General features: G+C 37.0%; 1 protein-coding gene across 12 annotated transcripts in view; it reads right to left on the bottom strand.

Annotated features, from left to right (window-relative positions):
- The window catches only part of LOC309498287 (potassium channel subfamily T member 1-like), a 90,144-nt gene that overhangs the window by 14,734 nt on the left and 52,985 nt on the right, over positions 1 to 22,425 (bottom strand). For 6 of the 12 annotated variants that reach the window (XM_082168907.1, XM_082168898.1, XM_082168903.1 and 3 more), the window contains 16 exons: positions 22,331 to 22,423; positions 22,138 to 22,186; positions 19,828 to 19,887; positions 19,091 to 19,165; positions 18,678 to 18,761; positions 15,436 to 15,530; positions 13,799 to 13,979; positions 13,372 to 13,536; positions 13,124 to 13,260; positions 8,036 to 8,099; positions 7,414 to 7,522; positions 5,825 to 5,951; positions 5,324 to 5,473; positions 2,954 to 3,189; positions 1,487 to 1,700; positions 36 to 141 (listed from right to left, as the gene is read on the bottom strand). In XM_082168907.1, coding sequence (XP_082025033.1) covers positions 36 to 141; positions 1,487 to 1,700; positions 2,954 to 3,189; positions 5,324 to 5,473; positions 5,825 to 5,951; positions 7,414 to 7,522; positions 8,036 to 8,099; positions 13,124 to 13,260; positions 13,372 to 13,536; positions 13,799 to 13,979; positions 15,436 to 15,530; positions 18,678 to 18,761; positions 19,091 to 19,165; positions 19,828 to 19,887; positions 22,138 to 22,186; positions 22,331 to 22,423 — 1,945 coding nt within the window. The remainder of the gene's footprint in view (positions 1 to 35; positions 142 to 1,486; positions 1,701 to 2,953; positions 3,190 to 5,323; positions 5,474 to 5,824; positions 5,952 to 7,413; positions 7,523 to 8,035; positions 8,100 to 13,123; positions 13,261 to 13,371; positions 13,537 to 13,798; positions 13,980 to 15,435; positions 15,531 to 18,677; positions 18,762 to 19,090; positions 19,166 to 19,827; positions 19,888 to 22,137; positions 22,187 to 22,330; positions 22,424 to 22,425) is intronic. The other 6 variants (XM_082168899.1, XM_082168900.1, XM_082168901.1 and 3 more) reach the window with 1 other exon arrangement.

Here is a 22,425-nt window from a genome sequence, read left to right as displayed (position 1 = left end):
AGTATTTTAGAGTGAATTAAGAGTTATACACACACCTTGTCAAGTCGTAAACAACAAAATGGCGCCTTTTGTTGCAGAAGGTGGCAAAGAGTTGGGGAGCTTCCAATGTAAGGGGAGTTTGGAGGGTAGCCTTTAATACACCTTGAAAAAGTAGAAGGATATAAAATGTCAAAGGTCTGAGTGTGAATTACAACGAATTCTTCTGATTAAAAATGCACAGAATATACAGTACATGAACCCCTGACTGACATCAATCAATCTGCAAAGGCTTTATTTTTGAAAGCATTGCATGTAAATGATCAGTAGAGGGCACTGTGAGTGCACTGAACATTCAGCAGGGATCTTCACCAACTCTTGCAAAATGTAAAAATGCAAAAAGTTTTCTATGAGGGATGTGTTTAGGAGTAGGGTTAGGGTCAGTGGATAGAATATATAGTTTGAACAGTATACAAATCAGAATGTCTACGGAAATTCCCCATAAAACATGAAAACTTAATGTGTGTGTGTGTGCGCGTGAGTGTGTGTGAGTGTGAGTGAGAGTGTGAGTGAGAGAGAGAGAGAGAGAGAGAAGAGAGTGCACGTCTCCTCCGGCTCTGACTGACATAAGCAAACGCTGTAATTATTCTGCAGCATGACCGCTGAAAGGCTGTTAGCAACTAATATGTTTAAAGTTCATCGGATCTTCCTGAAAGCTATTAAATGTAAATTTAACAATCGCAATATAGAAAGAGTACAGTAAGGAAATAACATGATAATAATTATAGTTTTACATAATAATAGTTTTATTCAGTAAAGATGCATTAAATTGATCAAAAATAGTAGTAAACAGATTTCTAAAATTACAAAAGATTTCTACTTCAAATAAATGCTGTTCTTTTTAACTTTATATTCATCAAAGATTCCTGAAAAAATTTATCATGGTTTCTACAAAAATATTAGGCAGGAAAACTGTTTATCAACATTGATAATTAGAAATGTTTCTTGAGCAGCAAATCAGCATATTCAAATGATTTCTGAAGGATCATGTGACACTGAAGACTGGAGTAATGATGCCATCACAGGAATAAATTACATTTGAAAATATATAAAAATAGCAAACAGTTCATTTCACAATATTACTGTTTTACTGTATTTTTGATCAAATAAATGCAGTCTTTCTGAGCATAAGAGACTTTTAAACAGAACTTTTAAAACTTTTATACGGAAGTGTATAGGATTCTATTGGCTCAAAATGGCTAATAAAATGGCCATTGGATGATAAAGGGGCCACCTTTATCATCCAATGGCAATTTTATTAGCCATTTTGTTTTGTTTTGAAAAAGTAATGTTTAGTAAAGGAAAAGAACAGCTCTTCACATCAAGCCTCATGATTTAAGGCTCATTTCTTTGACAATTGCTGGCTGTTTAAAAAGTCAAAGACAAATGACTCTATTGCTGTTCCCCTTAAAAACCTTATTCATTTTGTACTTTTGACAACATTATTTACTCTATGGCCGGTGCTCCTTCCTCATCGGACTGGTTGGTCTCATCTTCAGAAGGGTCACTGAGAAGATCACAGGGCAGGATGGCAGAGGAATCTGCGATCTCCAGCACAGGGGCAATGCTGGGTCTCCGACTCCCAGCTCCGTTCTCCGTGGGCAGAGTCAGTTTACTGCTGTCAGCCGGCGGATCGGGATTCTGCAGGTCAATGGCCACAGTTCCTGCAATACAACACAAATCAGCCATGAGAGTGGAGGTTTTCCTTTCCAGCTTGCAGCATGGAAGATGCAGCATGAGGAAATTCATATAGATGTGTTTACCTGGTGAAACAAACTATCTAAAATCTGTTGTCTGATCTGATATCTCAGCTGCTTTTGTGCAAATTTGAGTGCAATGAAAACTGCCAAAGAAATATCATAAATTTTAGCCAACATGACTCAGAATTTAGGTCAATTCCAGTTCATTTCCACCAGCGCATGATTTAAAAACTGAAAAATTTGTGTCAATTACTAGAACAATTGGCCTGCATACAGAGTAGATGATATGAATGTTTAATTATAGCATTTCTTAAATGCACTGAAGTTGACCTCAACCCTGATTTATTGCTTTTTATGAATAAACACTGATTTGCACATTTCAAATCAGTGCTTTGCAACCAAAATCTTTAAGCACAGTGAGGTTTCATTTAAAAATGGTGAAGGGAAGAAAATGTTCTGAAGGGAAATTCTGCTGTTATGTAGAAGAATGTTCTGCTGCAAAATGTTAAGTGTAGAAAAAAAACCTGTGAAGAAACATAATGGACTAAATGCTTTTATATAATTATGTTAGAGAGTAATCCAGGGATATTTTACACATGCAAGTGCAGTTACCAAGCCCAATTAGAAAAACAAATCTTCATTAAAACAGCTTGCAGGACAAAAGACTTGACCTGTGAATTCCTAACGGGAATGAACGGGAGAGAAAGGTTTCTGTAAATGTTAACATTTACACAGACATCCACCAATGATGTCTTATGATTTAACTGTGATTTAACTAATGCTATGAAAACCACATGCTCAGACTTACCATATGAAGCAGACTGATCAACTTCAACAAAGGAAAAACAATAAAAGAAAGTATATTTTATCATGAGCATGAGCATATTTTGATATATTCACCCTGCTACTGCTGCTTCTGAGTGCTACTTTCACACCACTAACTGGCATGTGTTAACCATATGGAAACCACATTAAACCAACCCTGAGGCTAAAACTTGTGCTTCATTTGTTTCGGATGTTATGTACAGTAACAATAACAACACCATTAATGTTTAAATCAGTCGTTATGTTGCAATACCGCTTGGTGCTGCTAGTGGCACAGAAATTACAGACTGCAGCTTTAAAGAAACTTGTTTTTTTTAATTCCACCCTTAGTTTGATTATTAAAAGGGCAAAGGCTTCTGTTAGTGACATGACGTTCAGGTGTGTTCCCTCACCCATGCTTGCGATGATGCTTTGCACCGGGAGACGAGAGGGAGCGTCATACACGCCGGGGGTCGACAGCCCTTTGCTGTGCTTCTCCTCCTGTTTGAAGATGAACGCAGAGTTCTCCTCCTTGGTGATGTTGATGTAGAAACAGGTATCTGTGGCAGACATGATGTGGCGAGGGCCGGGGTTCAGAAGTATGCTCTTATTCTCTTCTCTCTTCGTGCCAATTAGGCAGACACCGTACCTAAGGAAAAGACGATTGTGTGTGTTTAACACGGAGTTTAAGAGGGAAAAGCACAGTTGTAACTCAACTTTATTTGGGAGGATCTACATCCTGTTCCTGCTTTTTTTATTATATTACATTCAACTTTATTGGAAATCATCCAGTAGTGAGCCAATAATCATCATCATCATCTATAAAGCATCTAAAAAGAAGTGCATATAGTGATATATTATGTGAATAAAAGTATTACCATACAAATGGCAAATTAAGTATACACATGGTAGTAAAGGGCAGTTGACCATTATAGTGCAAATGAGATTAGTACAGTATGAGCTATATCAGACTGAGCAACAAAGTGCAAATTTCATGATATGCACACTAATGTATCATGTAAGATTGCATATAACATGTGTCTGTAAGATTTTTATTTAGAGAAATTAATACTTTTATTCAGCAAGGATGTATTAAATTGATCAAAAGCGACAGTACAGACTTTTATGTTGCTACAAAAGATTTCCATTTCAAATATATGCTGTTAATTCTGTCAGTTTAAATACATCAGACAAATCAATTGGACAAATACAGTAAATTAAGATTTTTACAGTGTATTTTTTATCAAATAATTGCAGCCCTGCATATGAGACTTCTTAAAAAATATAAAGATATTGAATGGTGGTGTAAGTAGGGATTGTGATTAAAAAATATCATGAATAAAATTCTAAAAGGTGTAAAATGCAAACAGTGGTGTGCAAAACAGGGGAACAGGAAAATGTGAAAAATACAAGCATGCTCGGTTAATTGATTGAGTTTTTTAAAGCACATTTATCAAGAGGCACAAAAAATGAGGGTTTATAAAAGAATTATTTCACATACACTCACCTAAAGGGTTATTAGGAACACCTGTTCAATTTCTGATTAATGCAATTATCTAATCAACCAATCACATGGCAGTTGCTTCAATGCATTTAGGGGTGTGGTCCTGGTCAAGACAATCTCCTGAACTCCAAACTGAATGTCAGAATGGGAAAGAAAGGTGATTTAAGCAATTTTGAGCGTGGCATGGTTGTTGGTGCCAGACGGGCCGGTCTGAGTATTTCACAATCTGCTCAGTTACTGGGATTTTCACGCACAACCATTTCTAGGGTTTACAAAGAATGGTGTGAAAAGGGAAAAACATCCAGTATGCGGCAGTCCTGTGGGCGAAAATGCCTTGTTGATGCTAGAGGTCAGAGGAGAATGGGCCGACTGATTCAAGCTGATAGAAGAGCAACTTTGACTGAAATAACCACTCGTTACAACCGAGGTATGCAGCAAAGCATTTGTGAAGCCACAACACGCACAACCTTGAGGCGGATGGGCTACAACAGCAGAAGACCCCACCGGGTACCACTCATCTCCACTACAAACAGGAAAAAGAGGCTACAATTTGCACGAGCTCACCAAAATTGGACAGTTGAAGACTGGAAAAATGTTGCCTGATCTGATGAGTCTCGATTTCTGTTGAGACATTCAGATGGTAGAGTCAGAATTTGGCGTAAACAGAATGAGAACATGGATCCATCATGCCTTGTTACCACTGTGCAGGCTGGTGGTGGTGGTGGTGTATTGGTGTGGGGGATGTTTTCTTGGCACACTTTAGGCCCCTTAGTGCCAATTGGGCATCGTTTAAATGCCACGGCCTACCTGAGCATTGTTTCTGACCATGTCCATCCCTTTATGACCACCATGTACCCATCCTCTGATGGCTACTTCCAGCAGGATAATGCACCATGTCACAAAGCTCGAATCATTTCAAATTGGTTTCTTGAACATGACAATGAGTTCACTGTACTAAAATGGCCCCCACAGTCACCAGATCTCAACCCAATAGAGCATCTTTGGGATGTGGTGGAACGGGAGCTTCGTGCCCTGGATGTGCATCCCACAAATCTCCATCAACTGCAAGATGCTATCCTATCAATATGGGCCAACATTTCTAAAGAATGCTTTCAGCACCTTGTTGAATCAATGCCACGTAGAATTAAGGCAGTTCTGAAGGCGAAAGGGGGTCAAACACAGTATTAGTATGGTGTTCCTAATAATCCTTTAGGTGAGTGTACATCCGAATAGTGAATCGTGCATCTAAATAAATGTTAAATGCTCAACAATCACTCACTTTTTATGCGCATGGAAGGAGGCGTAAGTGAAACTCTTCCCGTCATATTCGCCAAAGAACTTGCTGTCCATCAAACGGATGTGGTAAACTTCATTCCCCGAGCAACGGCCATACGTCCTCTGCCACTGTTCTGGAGAAGTCTGTCCCTCCCTGAAACCCCAAACAGACAGTTAAAATGCAATTTGTGATCATTCAATATGCAATATGATCATTTGAGTTTTCTTTATGAAACGGTTTACCCAGCAAGTTCAGATGACCGCATAGTCAGTCACCCTCTGACAAATGATCGCATAAAATTTAATGCCATTGATCGGTTCTCCTGGCAAATCTGCTCTGACTAATTATTTGTGACACTATTATTTGTTAGGGATCACGGAATTGGAAAGGTTACGCGAGGAGCCATTATTCATTAGTAAATCCTTCAATAAACTAAACAGCTTTTCAGGAAACACTTCTCGTACATCAGCCATCAAATGAAAGAGGAAAGACATTAGTACTCACTGTCCACGAGACGTGTGCACCAGCAGTGTGACCAGGGTAGAGGTGGCTGGACACACACAGTTGAGGGCCAGCATGGCATACTTGAACTCCTCTTCACACACCACATGATCTAGAAAACAAAACATACCTACACATAATCTATGTGAGAATAATATAATATAACATAATATAATATAATATAATATAATATAATATAATATAATATAATATGATATAATATAATATAATATAATATAATATAATATAATATAATATAATATAATATAATATAATATAATATAATATAATATGCACTGATTGATATGACGGCAAAGTGTGTGTATATATATTATACAGTATATATGTTGTTAAATTCAGTCTCACTTTCAAAATTACAGAATGATCAGGTTGAAACACAAAAAAAAAAAAAAAAAACTCTATTATTAAAAAAGAATAAAGCACCAAGCACAGAATGGACTTACTACTGAATTCTATATACACTTCTATTGGAAACATTATGAAATTAAAAACACACTTGTGAACTGCCCTAATCTCAGAACTTCTAAAGCTGAAAAAAGAAAAAAGAAATTCCAACGTTGCCACCCCATCACTGATCAACATGGCATCAACATAATCAGAACAGCATTGAATTTGATCTTATTTACTCAGACCAAATTGGTTTCATTACTGGAAGACACTCTTCAAATGAGACATTATCCTTTTAATGTAATGCATATATCAATTTTCTTTAGATGCAGAAAAAGCAATTGACAGAGTTAACTTGACTTTTTTTTTGTGACGCTAAGAATATATAAAACCCTAACCATCATTACCATCATATAACACTGTTTTCAGATCCCAAAAATATCATTTAAAAGCATATTCTTACATTTACTAAATAATGATCTTAATATCACAACCAGTACTAACTTCTGACTAATTTGTCAAGACCATTTTAATCTAAAACACAAAAATACTGTATGGTTATAAAGTATTTTTTTTCTCCATTCTCCATTATTTACCTTTCTCAATGTGTTTGAATTAACACATGGTTTTATAGCACACAAAGGGGCATATTAATCCCTCTAACACTTCATCTCTTCTTCTGCTAAATGAACATTATGCAAATGCAAATGCATTGACCCGAGAGGTGGAGGCAGTGCTACACTTACAAAGTGAATACTCATAACCCTGAAAGACTTCAATGAGGATGTATGACTTGGGAGGCGGAGAGTGTAGAATCTAGAAGGATCTATATTTATTATTCATACAGCAAACACGTACAAGCTACAACCATATATACCACAATAATTGCTAACAGATGGCTGATACACATACGCCCATGTCTAATCGTCAGGACAGTTTTTACATTTCACCCTTTTATTGACGTATTTTGTGTTTATAAATCAAAATACATATAAATGTTTGAAAAAATAGTTTTTTCAGTAAAAAAGTAAAATGGACTATATAAAATGAAAATAAATTTAAAGGACATATTGGTCACAAAATATGACTATGAAAAAAGATCCGCATTAGATTTGTGAAGAACGGATGAATGCCTGCTAAACTGCTTATGAAATGATTTGACCTCAGGAAGGCAAAAGACTCACCTGCAAATTTGACATGGAATTTGTTCTCAGGTTTAAGAATCTGGACATATAGAGGACAGTTTGGAGCAAAGTCCTTCACAGCCCAGGCTCGCAGAATGGTTTGATGATCCTATAAGAACAGACAGCATTCTTACAGTGTGATGATATGCAAACTTACATTATTTCATTTTACCATTAATAGTAGATTAAGTTTGGGAAAATTAGTTGATGTATTTGTATATATGAAGAGAAACAATAAAAACATTGTAGATAGTCAGACTAAAATTCATGCAATAAGTGTCCTTTATAATGGATAAGCCTACAATAGGATAAAACAAACAAAAAAAATTAACTTTGAAAGATGAAAACAGTACAATTTTAATAAAGTATGAATAACATCAGCATATAGGCTTCAAGTTTCTCTCTCTTTAAGATTACTTACATTCCATCTAAGTTTCAAGTTTCTATTATGGTTAATTTAAAAAGTGAATATTGTTTTGATCAAAATAATTGGGTTTCTTGTCTTGTGCTTTAGAAAATGAGAACATTTATGAGAAAAAAATTATTTATTTATTGACTTGTTGTCATTGACTAATAACTTTAATACTTTTGGCAAGGAACTGTATAAAAAGTCTGTATTTACGGCTGCGGTGCGGTCCACTTCATTTCTGCTGCTGAGGATGAAGCACGCCTCTGCATCGTCCATCCTGCAGAACACACACCATCATCACACATCAGTGTCACTCAGAAAGGACACTTCACTATGCTATCTTCTATCTATACCACCCGTAAAGTGAATTCCTCAAGAAGGACTGCACATATGTGTATGTATGAATGTGCTAGTGATAGGTAACTATTGCCATGTTTTTCACAGTCAGTACTGAGGGTCAATTTCACGGTATACTAGCCTCATAGCAGTAAGTTATTTCTCATTGACAAAGGTGCCATTAACATTCTGTCGGTTTTCCCACTCCTAATGTTTTCTGGACGTGTTTAAGGTTCCAAGTAAACAGAATCTGTGACATGCTGTCAATAGCCATAGTAAATCTTTTTGACTTCCTTTAGTTTGTAAAAACAAGCAAAAATTGTGTGTAATGCTCTGACAATGGAAGTCTGTGTTGTACGCCATTGCAATAGGAAAGATTAAATAAAATACACACTGCTTCTAAAGTACAGCCACACGACACTGCTAAATTCAGCATTACAAACACTATCTATCCTTACTGTGACTGTGTAAACAGATCAGACCACTTATATTTGTAAATCCACATTGTGAATTAACAGACTCACAAATGCAGACTCACTAAAAATGCTTAATCACACATTCACAGAGTGCAAATGTAACAGCTCTGCATTTATTGGTGCATTAAACGACAGTTAAAATGACCTGTGTGTGTATGTGGAATGTACAGTTTTATGAGATTGCTAAAAAAGTATTTATGCATTTTTGTTCATGAACTGCCGCATGCATTTGAGAGAATCTTTGATACTGTTAAGTCCTTTAAAGCAAATAAAACTGTGATGAGAATAATCTCTCTGGAGCTGCAGGGAAATTATATAATGACAACAGTGATTGTGAAGCAGCAGACAAGAAAATTATAAATCCATGTCCTGATTTTAAGAACCCTACAAACAATAACCAGGCATAGGAAAAATCTACAATGCTACAATAAAATATTAGCGATGAACACCATGTGTAGATATATAATCAGTTTTACATATAGTATAGTATATAGACGTTTTGAATGGTCATCAAAGCAGAACATTTTTTTTGGGAAGTAGCTGGTGTAGTTCAAGTTTAGCAGTAAGGGCAAACTGCAATACTGTGCAGCAAAACCATAACTCTTTGGTGACAACTGACCTGTGCTGAAACGGCAAGTTTCGTGGCACTTTAATACAAGTGCTTTAAAAATATGAGCTGTAGTGCACATTTCTGCTTTGAACCCTTGAGAATGCTTGATCGTATAGACTTCAATTGAGTGAATTACAGCTAGAAAACAAATCGCCATTGACATGTGGACAAGTCACAGATGCTTTCGATAGAGCTGGTTTAAAACCCAAACATTTAAAGCACTCACAACATGCATAATTCATCCAGCAATACGCAGCACCAACGAACACATTAAAAAAATTAGAAAGCCTTTTTTCCGCATAGAGACTTTTAACAAAAAAAGGCAATCTCCTCATGAAGTCCTTTAATTTCCAACCTTCCAATTACAACACGGAGATTACAGAACTGGCCAGGAAACTTTAGACAGACTGAGTTTTATGAGAAATTCATGCACTGGAATATGAAGTAGGCATATTGAGACAGATTTGCTGCATTTATAATGAAGGAATATGTTAGATTTTAAATGCAGTTACATTTCAAGAAAAAGCACATATATTATCCTTAAATTTCAAGGCTGCTTTAATAAAGGAACAGATGGGCTTGAGACTGGTGTCAGATTTGGCTCTGATGGTGGAGCTTGCAGGTTTACTCTACACTTTTCCACACAGACTAATTTAGTTTTTTTGGGAGGCTGTCCAAAGCTTCCATTTGGAAACAGTTAATCAGTAGGCCTACGCTATATTAAATTATAGAAATGACACATTGATGTACTGGATATCACTGTTAAAATATGACATCATACTTATGACTCAAGTTTACTAACAGCTCTTTCACTCTTAGACTCTGAAAAGCTCTGAAAGTTGTCTTTCACAGAGAATAATGAGATTTCGCTAATTTAATTAGCTAAACTGCTTAGGCCATTACCGGTGAAGCATTGCTGTGCACTTTATAGTAAGACACAAATCCCACTGCCACAATTGCTGTTTTAAGTACCGTTCTTGCAAGTTGTACTATTGATGTCTACATTTGATAGGCAAGTCATCTTGTTCAATTTAAAACTGTTCAATTACAGAACTGCACACCATATCTTCTTCTGTCCTTAAATATTTCTGACCTTAATATAACTCTCAACATACTGATGAATGTACAAGAGCTCTCACTGACAGGAAACACGAGAAACGAAGGTCTCTGACACTATTAACTCGGAGGTCAATTCTCAAATGTTCTCAGTAATTTAGTCATAGTATTATGTATTAATGTATTTAAAAAGGATTAAATCACTTGCAGCTATACAGATCAATTTGCAGATATATTGACTGATCTCTCTGTCAACTTAATGGCTCTCTCATAGACTCAAACACAGAGTCAGAACCTCAAATCGAACTAACTGCAAGGCGACTTTGATTAAAAAAAAGTCCAGGGTTTACATGCATCATTTTATTTTGTCATCGGTCTCGATCCTGGCACACTAAGTGCCATTACTAATTTTTTTTAAATAAAAGAGAAATACAGTTTTTGTTTAGTGTGGAAGAGGATTTTTTTTACATTTTGTTCCACATGGGACAAAACGCAACCTGAGTTTTGTGCAACACAAGGTTAGATATACAATCAGTTTAAATCAAATGACCTGTTGGAGAAGTGATGGGATTACATTGAATAAATTTCAATCATGACAACTCTCGGAGTAGTTTTGGCATGTTAATGAATATGGTAAGGTAATGTTAATGTATTTGGTCTTGGTGGACTAGATCTTTGCTGCTGCTGCAGAGCAAGTATGGACTTGCTACTGCCAACAGATACACAGACTCGCTGATGTGAAACAGTACGTAAGATATGCTACTCCAGCATAAACAGACATACATAAATACCATGGCAGATCTAGACAGGTGGAGCTGGGGAGGTGGAGGGTTACAGAGTAACTCTGATAGCGTGCTGAATCAGACTATTTAAATGATGAGCAAGCAATCTCATTGGCTGCAGAATCAGCAGAGGCCAATCGGCTTGTGCCATGTGGTAAAGATGTGATTGCTTGCAGTTTGCCAGCACCATCTAGAGTTCCATGACTGAACTAAATATTTAAACAGCTATTTTTAACCAACAATAATTGTTCAACATAATTTTCAAAGATAATTTTTGTTTCGAAGCTGCATTTAAAATACACTGGAATTTTTAATCTGAATGGTCATGTAAATGGACATGACACTTCTATAAAAGCCTATCCACAATTACATTTGTTTAATTTCTTAGCTCTTATATCTTCTTAGTTTGAAGTCTTCTTAGTCTGTTGCTGCCTTCGACACGGTGAATCATCAGATCCTTATGTCCACCCTCTCATCACTGGGCATCACAGGAACTTCACTCCACTGGTTTGAGTCCTATCTCACAGGTAGGTCCTTCAAGGTCGCATGGAGAGGTGAGGTATCCAGAGCACATCAGCTGACCACAGGTGTTCCCCAGGGTTCAGTTCTTGGTCCCCTCCTCTTCTCCATCTACACCACATCACTGGGACACATCATACAGGCACACGGTTTTTCCTACCACTGCTATGCTGATGACACGCAGCTCTTCCTCTCCTTTCAACCAGATGATCCCACAGTAGCTGCACGGGTCTCAAGCTGTCTGGCGGACATCTCCACATGGATGAAGGAACACCACCTGCAGCTCAACCTGGCAAAGACTGAGCTTCTCGTCCTCCCTGCCAATCCATCTCTACAGCACGACTTCACCATCCAGCTAGAGTCATCATTAATCACCCCATCAAGATCAGTCAGAAATCTTGGAGTAACGTTTGATGACCAGCTGACCTTCACAGATCACATTTCAAAGACAGCTCGATCATGCAGGTTTGCACTGCACAACATCAGGAAGATCAGGCCTTTCCTAACTGAGCATGCAACACAACTTATCGTCCAGGCCCTGGTCATCTCTAGGCTTGACTACTGCAATGCTCTTCTGGCTGGACTTCCAGCATGTGCAACCAAACCCCTACAGATGATCCAGAATGCTGCAGCTCGTCTTGTCTTCAACGAGCCCAAGAGGGCCCACGTCACTCCTCTGTTCATCTCTCTGCACTGGCTACCTCTCGCTGCTCGCATCAAGTTCAAGGCACTGACGCTTGCTTACAGAACTATCACAGGCTCAGCTCCCTCCTACTTTCACTCACTCCTACGAGTCTACATCCCTATCAGACACCTACGATCGGTCAACGAGCAACGTCTCGTGGTTCCATCACAGAGAGCCAAAAAATCACTTTCCAGAACATTCTCATTCACAGTTCCATGCTGGTGGAACGCTCTCCCCACCCTCATCCGGAATGCAGAATCCCTGACAACATTCAAAAGACAGCTGAAAACCAATCTCTTCCGTGAGCACTTAACCTTATATTTAAAAAAAAAAAAATGCTACTCTGAATAATACCTGAACTTTGTATTTTGAGCACTTCTTGCGTTGTTGTTGCTTTTGCCTCTTTATGATGACTCGCTGGAGGAATTTAGTCCTAATTTGTAAGTCGCTTTGGATAAAGGCGTCTGCTAAATGACTAAATGTAAATGTAAATGTAGTTTAATCATGAGCAAAATGCATCCACGTATAACCAAGGGACTTTTTTTAGGAAAAAATAAATGGTAACACTTTAGTTTAGGGTCCAGTTCTCACTATTAACTAGTTGTTTATAAGCATGCATATTACTAAGATATTGGCTATTTATTAGTACTTATAAAGCACATATTAATGCCTTATTCTGCATGACAATATTCTACATTCCTTAATCCTACCCAATCCTTAAACTAAACTACTTACTAACTATTCTTAAGCAGTAATTAGGAGTTTATTGAGGCACAAGTCATAGTTAATAATGAGAATTTGACCCTAAACTAAAGTGTGACCAAATGAACAACCTACTTGGCCCTCATCAGATCTTGATCCTTCAGTGCAGAGCCTTGGAGGTAGATGACCCGTTGAGACCACAGCGGGATCTGCAGAATACGCCGCACCTGGATGTCCATCTCCGTGGGACAGAGTATCACCACATAATAATCCTAGACATTTGAGAAATGTTAATACCACCATCACACACTGAGCTAGCTTAGCATATTAGCAATACACAGAACAATAATGAAACACTCACATATACGGGTTTATGCATGTACCTGTAGTCTCGGGTGGGCATAGAACTCATTGAGGAAATCCATGAGCAAGTCTATTTTGAGTGAAGTGACGCAGAGAACCACATGTTTCTCTGTCTGAGCACGGTGTCTGCTGTAGTTTCCACCTGACTTCTGCCTCTCCATCCAAAGATACGCCAACTCCTCAAACTGGTGTAGAAATGAGAGACAGAAAGCAAGTACTGTGTAAATGCAGTACATTTTTACTAGTACCACTCATTTCTTATTTAATCATCTAAAAAATTTAAAGCAAAAAGTGCTCAGCGAGGTTGGATCTCCATTCATTCAGCTGTGTAAATGTACTCATAAATAAGCAGTAATAAGGAGGTTATTTAGGCAAAAGTCATTGATAATAGAGAGAACATTAATAAGGAAGCTGCCGATTGTGCTTTTCGTGGGCTGATCGTGGCACCTGTAATGGCAGCACCACCAGAGCTACGCAGATCATGATGACCACCAGTAGCTGAGAAGGCCAGATTTTGGGTGTGACGTCTCCATAACCAACAGTCGAGAAGGTGACGATGCAGAAATATAAAGAGTCGAAGAGGGTGAGACTCTTTCCTGCCCGCTCGAGATGCTGAATCCCACAAGCCCTAAAGAGCATTACAAAACATATCATGAAACAATTTCAAAAATATACATTACTTAAAATAAATTCGGCATCATGGGACTTTTATAGTTGGAAAGACATTCCATGAATAGAATTCAGTAGAGCTGCTCAGTCACGATGTCAATTTGTAGGCTTGCCCAGAAGGCCATTTCACCATGGGCTCCCTCAGGAATTTCGAATGGGTTTTTAAAATAGCGGTTTTCGATTTGAGTAAAATGAGGTCTGTGGTTGGTATTATTTCAAGAGACTTTCCCATTTTGTTCTACATAACAAATTGACACAGAGTCATACCTCAAAAGGGGATTTTAAAACCAATTTAATTAATAATGTAAATCCGTAAGGACTATAAAAGTTGTCTGATTCATCATGTAAACTCACGGGGTTGTAGTCCTTAGGTAGGAACTTTATTCTGACATGTCCCTTTATATTGGTAAAAGGGTATCAAATATATATGCAAATATATGCTACATATATATTGTTGAAAAGCAACAAAATTTGACTATGTTTTAAGAGTTTCAATCATTTCCTATGCACTCAAATAGAGTGCAACAGTTGGGTTCCAAAATAGGCCTACCATTTACATTCTCTATAGAGAAAGTGTTTTTTTTTAACATAAAAAGTATATCTTGTTCAAGACTTATATACTTATATACAATAATATATACATTTTACTGACATTTTATTTACAATTTAAAATAACAGTTTTTTATTTGAATATATTTTAAAATGTAATGTTCAGTAGCCATTACTGAAGTCTTCAGTGTCACATGATTGTAATTGTAATTGAAATAATTCAAATATTATCAATGTTTAAAACAGTTCTGCTGCTTAACATTTTTATGGAAAATGAAATACATGTAGATTCATTTTGGGATTCTTTGGATTCTGTTTTTATATATATATTTATGTATGTATACAATTATATATTTATATCATATATCTGACTATTTTGCAATAAACTATTATTTTCATATACTTCATGTGCTTGGTGACCCACATTGTTTTATAAAATATGTTAATTTCACAGTCTTGTACCTTTGTCTTTTTCTCAGACCTTTTGTTTAAAACAAAGTTTGTGATATTGTGATTCATCTCAGAGCTGGGTGCTTTATGGCTTATATCTCTTCGCTAAGGATTCTTTGTAAATCCCTACGGAGAAAATGAATGGGAAAATTCTTCCAGAACCCAGACTTCTGAAAAAGGGGACTGTTGTGCTATATTAAATACTCAGTAGATTTCGTACAATATTACTAAAGAATGATAGCATCTTATTTTGACACTATTTAAAAAAAAAAAGTTAATTTGGATTAACTGATGTACATTATTGATCAGGACAGTTCATTCATAACCGTGTGACTGTTTCAGATCTGCAGCATTAGATACAAGCCTGTAAAAGGCAAAAGCCCCATCAGGGATATCAAGAGATCAAAGAGCTTTACCCAGTGAAGACCAGACAGAGCAGTGTACAGATCAGTATGAGGACCTGGTTGAACATGGCAGAGTGTGTGCGCTGAATGGCACGATGGAGATCATTCTAGAAAGTAACAGAGATAAGTGAGAGAGATCTCTTTCGTCAAGAGACTAAGCATAACACACACACAATGCAGGCAACGTGAGCTATCTGTAAAAGCCCAGTTCTGAAAAAAGTCTGCCTATTTAAGAGCCTGCTTTAAAAATAACTTAATAACCTTCATTATCAGGTCTAGTGCTCCTCACACAATTAAATCCTCTATTCCACTGACCTTAATAGAGAAAAATATACAAGGAAATGTAAATGCACTTTAATAACTGTACTGCTCAGCTATATATGAGATATAGACCTACATGTATGTTAAAGGTAGGGTAGGCATTTTTTTTTTTGTAAACACCTTTTGTTATTCTGGTTAAAACTCTCTTCACATCCTGATAGCAATCAAAAAATAGAAGTGGTCTTAATATTAAAACATGTACATACAGTATCTCAGGAAGTCTCAGGACAAAAAAAATCTGTCCAATGCAATGACCGAATGCTATGATACGATGTCCTACCTGCCTGCTAACAGACATCACACGTTAGGGTGACCATATTTTAGTTTTCAGAATAGAGGACGGGGGCGTGGTTGATGGGTGGGGGCGTGGTTTGGGGAGGCGTGGTTAAGGGGTGGGGGCGTGGTTGGGGGTGAATGCATCAAAAAAATACTTGACAAATGCATTCACAACCTTGAAACTATGTTATTGTACTTTAAAGGGATAGTTCACTTTGAAATAAAATTTTGGTATGTTTTAGCTTACCTCAAGGGCATCCAAGATGTAGGTGTCTTTTTTTCCGCAGTAGTTTCAATTTTGATATTTTTAGGTCAAACCGTTCTTGTCTGTCAGTCATATAATGCAGGTCTATGGTCATTATCTCAAAGAGCATGCACAGAGTCCAAATTAAAACTATTCCCCATCATCCAAATGAAACAATTCCCCATCGTAAGTACACATTGATGGCCTAAGACACGAAACGAGCGGTTTGTGTGAGAAAATGAACAGTATTTATATAGTTTTTACCTCTTGAACACAGCCACGTCCAAGTGATCTGAGGGCGCGCGCGCATCCTGGTCGTGTGACGTGTGCGCAGACTGGTGCATAGATATATACACTAGATGTCGCCTTGGCTACGGTTTCGTTCCAATGAACTGCAGTAGCCAATGCGACATCTAGTGTATATATCTATACCCGCCCGCGCTCTCAGATCATTTGGACGCAGCTGTGTTCAAGAGGTAAAAAGGATATAAATACTGTTCATTTTCTCACACAACCCGCTCGTTTCGTGTCTTAGGCCATCAATGTGTACTTACGATGGGGAATTGTTTAATTTGGATGATGGGGAATAGTTTTAATTTGGACTCTGTGCTTGCTCTTTGAGATAATGACCATAGACCTGCATTATATGACTGACAGACAAGAACGGTTTGACCTAAAAATATCAAAATTGAAACTACTGCGGAAAAAAAGACACCTACATCTTTGATGCCCTTGAGGTAAGCTAAAACATACCAACATTTTATTTCAAAGTGAACTATCCCTTTAATACATAAAGTAACACATCTTTTCCATTCAACGTTTGGCCAGCAACAGTAGAATAATATATATAGGCTATTTTTTTTTGCTTTTAACACCTTTACATGACACTGTTTCTTTTCATGGCTATAGGTTAAAATAAAAGTAAAAATCTCCCACACTATTTCAGTAAAAAATTATTTCAATCCTCCTGATGTTCTCTTGTATACTTTATGTGGGCTTCTAGGTTGCTAGTACCTTTATTTGACACTGACACGTACGTGCCAGCTTTGCAGGTCATGCATTCTGCTTTACACGGATCCCGACCGAAACGAAAACATAGACATTTTCTCTGTAAATCATCTGTGAATTTACTTTAAAAAAAAATTTTTTTTAGCTACTTACATCTTATCTCGCACTTGACCGTATGGTGCACTCCGCCTCCCACTTGTCCCGACCGGGACGGTACGTGGGACATTTTTTTTTGCAGTTCAACTGTAAAGCTACTTAAGCTTCAGCATTTTGTGTGCAATGCTGCTGCGCTGTCTGCTCTGCTCCCTGTGTATGTGCACGTCGCAGAGCCGACTACAAGGGAATTACGTCACACAACAAAGTACCGTATTGTGTGCAAAGGCAAGCGCCAGTAAATTTAAAGTACACGCTTAATGGTCCCATGAAAAACAGTGAAAACCGGACTATTTTCATGAATTTATTTTAAAAACCCGGACGCCCCAGACAGTACGTAAAAAGTGGACATGTCCGGGCAAAAGAGGACGTTTGGTCACCCTATCACACATCCATCTTTGACAAACAGCAGCCACCTTTTACAGTTCTTCCTGAACCAAAACAACGGGCCAATGCTGCGTTCACGCCATCGTAACAGTAATTACGAAATGGCAACCCGTGATTTACCCAGAGCTGTTCAAGTCAACACGATAGTGTCAACACTATTAACGCCGACATGAATCTGCAGCAGTCAGTTGGTATAAGTCAGAGCTCTGTACGTTGTTTACATTCATTATTATTTAAATGTTATGTGGTTTGAGACAAGAGGTAATTTAACGGCATCTCTCGTCTCTGACTCTTTGCAAACTCTGCTGTGTGAGTTCATGTGTTTTGGAGGAGGCGTGGCTTTGGAGACGCTCTGAAGGGAGGGTGGGATCTATTGCTTTCAAAGCTAGCTTGCTATTGCTAGTCTCTCCGAGATTGCCCACCCTACCTTTAATCACAATGCCGTGACCAAGTGATCAGGACTTAAATGGATCCTTTATTTAGTTTGGTAATTATCATCTCTCTAGGAAAATATATTTTAAGAAAGTATGGGGGGTAAAACAGAGAAATCTTCAAGGCAGTGTCACATTTTAGTGGTTGTTAGCCTTCTCTTTTGCTAATATCTTTGCTAAAAGCATTTGTAAAAGGACATTCCCCCTGCCAGGTTTTCTCTGGCCATTTGACCTGACCATCTGGCACAGAAGGGAATGCTGGCACCCTCTCAGATTTTGCTCATTGATGATGCATTTTCATTTGTCAAGTGCATAATGAAGTAAAGCTTCCCAACACAGCAATATCATCAAACAACACCGATGTTATTCTGCTAGGACAATAAGATTTCCAGCAGGCATTTAAAATGTACAACACAGCAGCACAGGATACTTACAATCATGTTCTCCAGCGCTGATTTGGCAAGCCAACAATTAAGAAACACAGGAACAAATATGTTTCTTAGCGGATGCCAAAAGATCTACAAAAAAAAAATAGAATAAATAAAGCTGTGTGCTTTTCCATAGCTTTTACATCTGTAATGCCATAAGAACAAAATAATTAAACAACCTATAATTTGTTCCTAATGACTGCAGGTCAAAAAAATGGCTATTTGTTACTTGGCTAATTGTTGCATTTTAGTAATTATCATTCCTTCTCACAACTGACTTTCAGGTATCAATGGCGACTTATATAATTACACTCAATCACAACAATATAACAGTGCTCAACAATTACTATCAACAAAGATTTTGTGTGGGCAGCAACTTGATACGTGCTTCTGTGTCCACCAGAACCTTCATTACTTACTGTAATTATAAATGGCACTGTATTGATCATCTCAATGATGAAGGAGATTTGGAAAATTTGCTCCCAAATGTTCCCCTAGAAATTAAATAAATATAAGTTACACTGCAGAAGAATCAAAGAGTACTAACATGCACATTTAAAAAAAAAAAAAAATCAGACCACAAAACGGTCTGCATCCTAATTCACTACTGCATATCTGTCATTAACAGTTTTTGACAAATTGGAATTAGTGCATCCCAAATTACAGTGTGATAATAGTCAAATGTAGGCTACTTGTATTGTAAATAGGTTGCAGTGTGGGGATTTTAACATATTTTAAAAGTATGTCAGTTTATAGGTGAAGTGTGTACAAGTTGTCTTATATCCCACTATTACTGTATGTGCAGAGACAACTATGTGTATGTAAGACACCTATTGACTTCCCAGAAAAGCGTATACTGCCTAAGCATAATATACATTAAGTGGGCAAACTGGGATGCAGCCTTTAAATACAACAAAGATTACTTTCATCTCTCAACAACAGAAAAAAAACGCCTTTTCTTGATAAATCAATGAAGAAACAGAAAAACAAGTTAGAGAAGTTATTTCTGTTAAAAGCGAGGAACACTTCCCATTATAGGGAAAATAGAAACAAAGGAACCCTTTAGTAGCCCAAGAGGAGCTGAAATGATCAGATTTAATTTAGATCAGTGGTAAGAAAGCTCACAAGGGCAGAATAATAATGACAATAATCTTACCTTATAGCTGAGATACACCAGGAGCATTGCTTGCAAGAAGCTAATTAAGGCCACTGTCACCTGTGGCGCAGGAAACATAATCATAATTTTGATTAGCAGAGTATCAATATCAGAGTCTAATGAGAAATAACTCCTATCACAGTCTGAGTTCCGTCAGAGTGAGAGATGTAATTAGTAGTCATAAAGAAATGTCAAAAGTGATGTACACTCTTAAAAATAAAGGTTCATTAATGCAAAAGCAATGTTACACCCACAGTAGAGATAAGGCTTTTCTGATTCTAAACCACTAAAACACTGTTTCTTTTTAAAGTCATACAAAAGGTTTGTTTTACAATGTAAAAATTTTCTTTAAAGGGGACCTATTATGCAAAATTCACTTTTACATGGTGTTTGAATATATATGTGTGTAGACAACCACCCTATAATGGTAAAAATCCACCCACTTCTCTTTTTGTAATCCCCATAATTAGCCGTTTGCAGATTCTAGCATATGTGACGTCAAATATGCTTAGGCGGACTTGCTCTATTATTATTACCCTGCTCTGTGTGAGCTGTACACAGTCCACCATGTTTATCTCCTCGCCAGAGCATTTTACAGGAGCATTCAAGTAAGAAATGTGTTCTTATTAAAGCTACTAAAGTTAATTCAGTCAAGAGCAGTGAGTGATTTTCTGTTTTTTTGTATTTTTATTATTATTTTTATTATTATTAACAGCATATATAGCAGTACTGTATGTTATGCTGCTTTCACTTTAATACACAGATCTAAAATACACATGTATTTCTTTTTACATTCACTGTGTATTTGACAGTTTAAGGTCAATAACACATGAAAGAGAACTTAGTTGAATTACTCACGGGACGCTCTGTCTGACAGCCAGCTTTCTGTGCGGTTGGTTCGGGTGTGTGCACTCAGAAAACCATATATCAGAAGTTTAGACTGATTTATGAATTTAGATTTACCCACGGCTGTTTTTCAAATGTACATAACAGATCTAAAAAAAATATTCAAGTCTCCCATTGACTTTTACTAAAATTGTTTTATTTACAATCCCCTGTTGATAAAAAATTGTTTAGATAAAACCAGATTAAAAACGGGGCATTTATATCAAAAAACGCCAGCAGGTAAAATTTACCGATATATAATGCCTTCATTATCACGCTGTGTTTGAGCAACAATGTGTAGGCTTACTGTTATCAGTCACACAAAACACATTCAAATAAAGATGTTTTCGACTATTTATTAATGTTCAAACTTTGGATTAATTATTAATTTTTGTTTTGCCATTTCTATCGCTACTGTGGTGCTATTTATTGTGTACCTGTTTCCTGAAAAAAATATTTCCGATCTATAATGTAATGAATAAAACAAATTTTATGATTACCCCAAGTTGTGTTGTTCTCTTATTCAAATTATAAATGATATAACTAAACAAATTACTAATTAATTAGGTGAAATTAGGTGTGCGCTTAAATTTGTCATTGCATCATACATTCTATGCAGTGCATTGAATTATTATTCCTCTTTATTGTGTATTTTAGTCATTTAAATAACATGAGTTATCTTAATATGTGATTAATGACATTTTATTATAATATTACACCCCTCAAATATGTATTTATTTCCCTCTAATTCTCATTGTCATTGCAGGCTGGTTTAGCCAATATTCACTGTTAAGAAAAGTGATTAGTGTCGTTTGCTTAAAAGACTTGAACATAAAACAACAGGACAAAAACATAGCTGATGACTAAAAATAATAATTTCATGAGTCTAGACATTACTTTGTGAAGACGCGCATAATACAGTGACATAATACGTTTTTTAGCCATATCAAAACAGTAATCATGTGCATGGTCAATTTTACCTGATGGCGGTTCTATTGTTAAAACATGCATATAATAAACTTTCATGATGATGAAAAGCTGCAGTGTCACGTGATCAAATCCAAACAGATGTTTTAGTTTTGACAGAGCATCTGAGGCACGAGCTGTACAGCAGGCTCCGCCCTCTTCTGGAAAACGGTGGGGAGCAGCAGTACATTTGCATTTAAAGGTACATGCACAAAAACAGCATGTTTTTCCTTCCACTCAAAAATGGCTATTTACAACATGGTATAATAAATGCTCTGTGGGGTATTTTAAGCTGAACCTTTACAGACACATTCTGGGGACACCTGAGATTTATATTACATCTTGTAAAAAGGGGCATAATAGGTCCCCTTTAAAGTCACACTGTAAAATTATTTGGTTCCACCTGGAACCTTTATTTTTAAGAGTGTGGTTTATAAAAAAACAAATCTCAATCTATACCTGTATTGCCCATACAGGAACTCTCCTATTCACCCAAAATATTAACTCCCTTCAAGAAACACAGCACAAGAAACACAAACAAATGTGAGACAATTAGAGAAAATATTCAAGAACAAACACACTTTATTTAGGCAAGTTGATTTGTGATCTGATTTGTGATCTGTCATAATATCTAAGTTCAGACAGGTCTCACCAGTTTATTTGCGGGGGATCTGTGGTCAGGTTTGTTGTGTAGTTTGCACAGGCTTTGCTGCAAAGGGCATCTGTGATATTTGTGCAGTGTTTCCT

Source organism: Leuciscus leuciscus (genome assembly GCF_965113295.1).
Source record: "Leuciscus leuciscus genome assembly, chromosome: 5".
In the NCBI taxonomy this organism is placed as follows: Eukaryota; Metazoa; Chordata; class Actinopteri; order Cypriniformes; family Leuciscidae; genus Leuciscus; species Leuciscus leuciscus.
The sequence above is the reverse complement of the archived record's forward strand: the minus strand, read 5'-3'. Positions and strand labels throughout refer to the sequence as shown.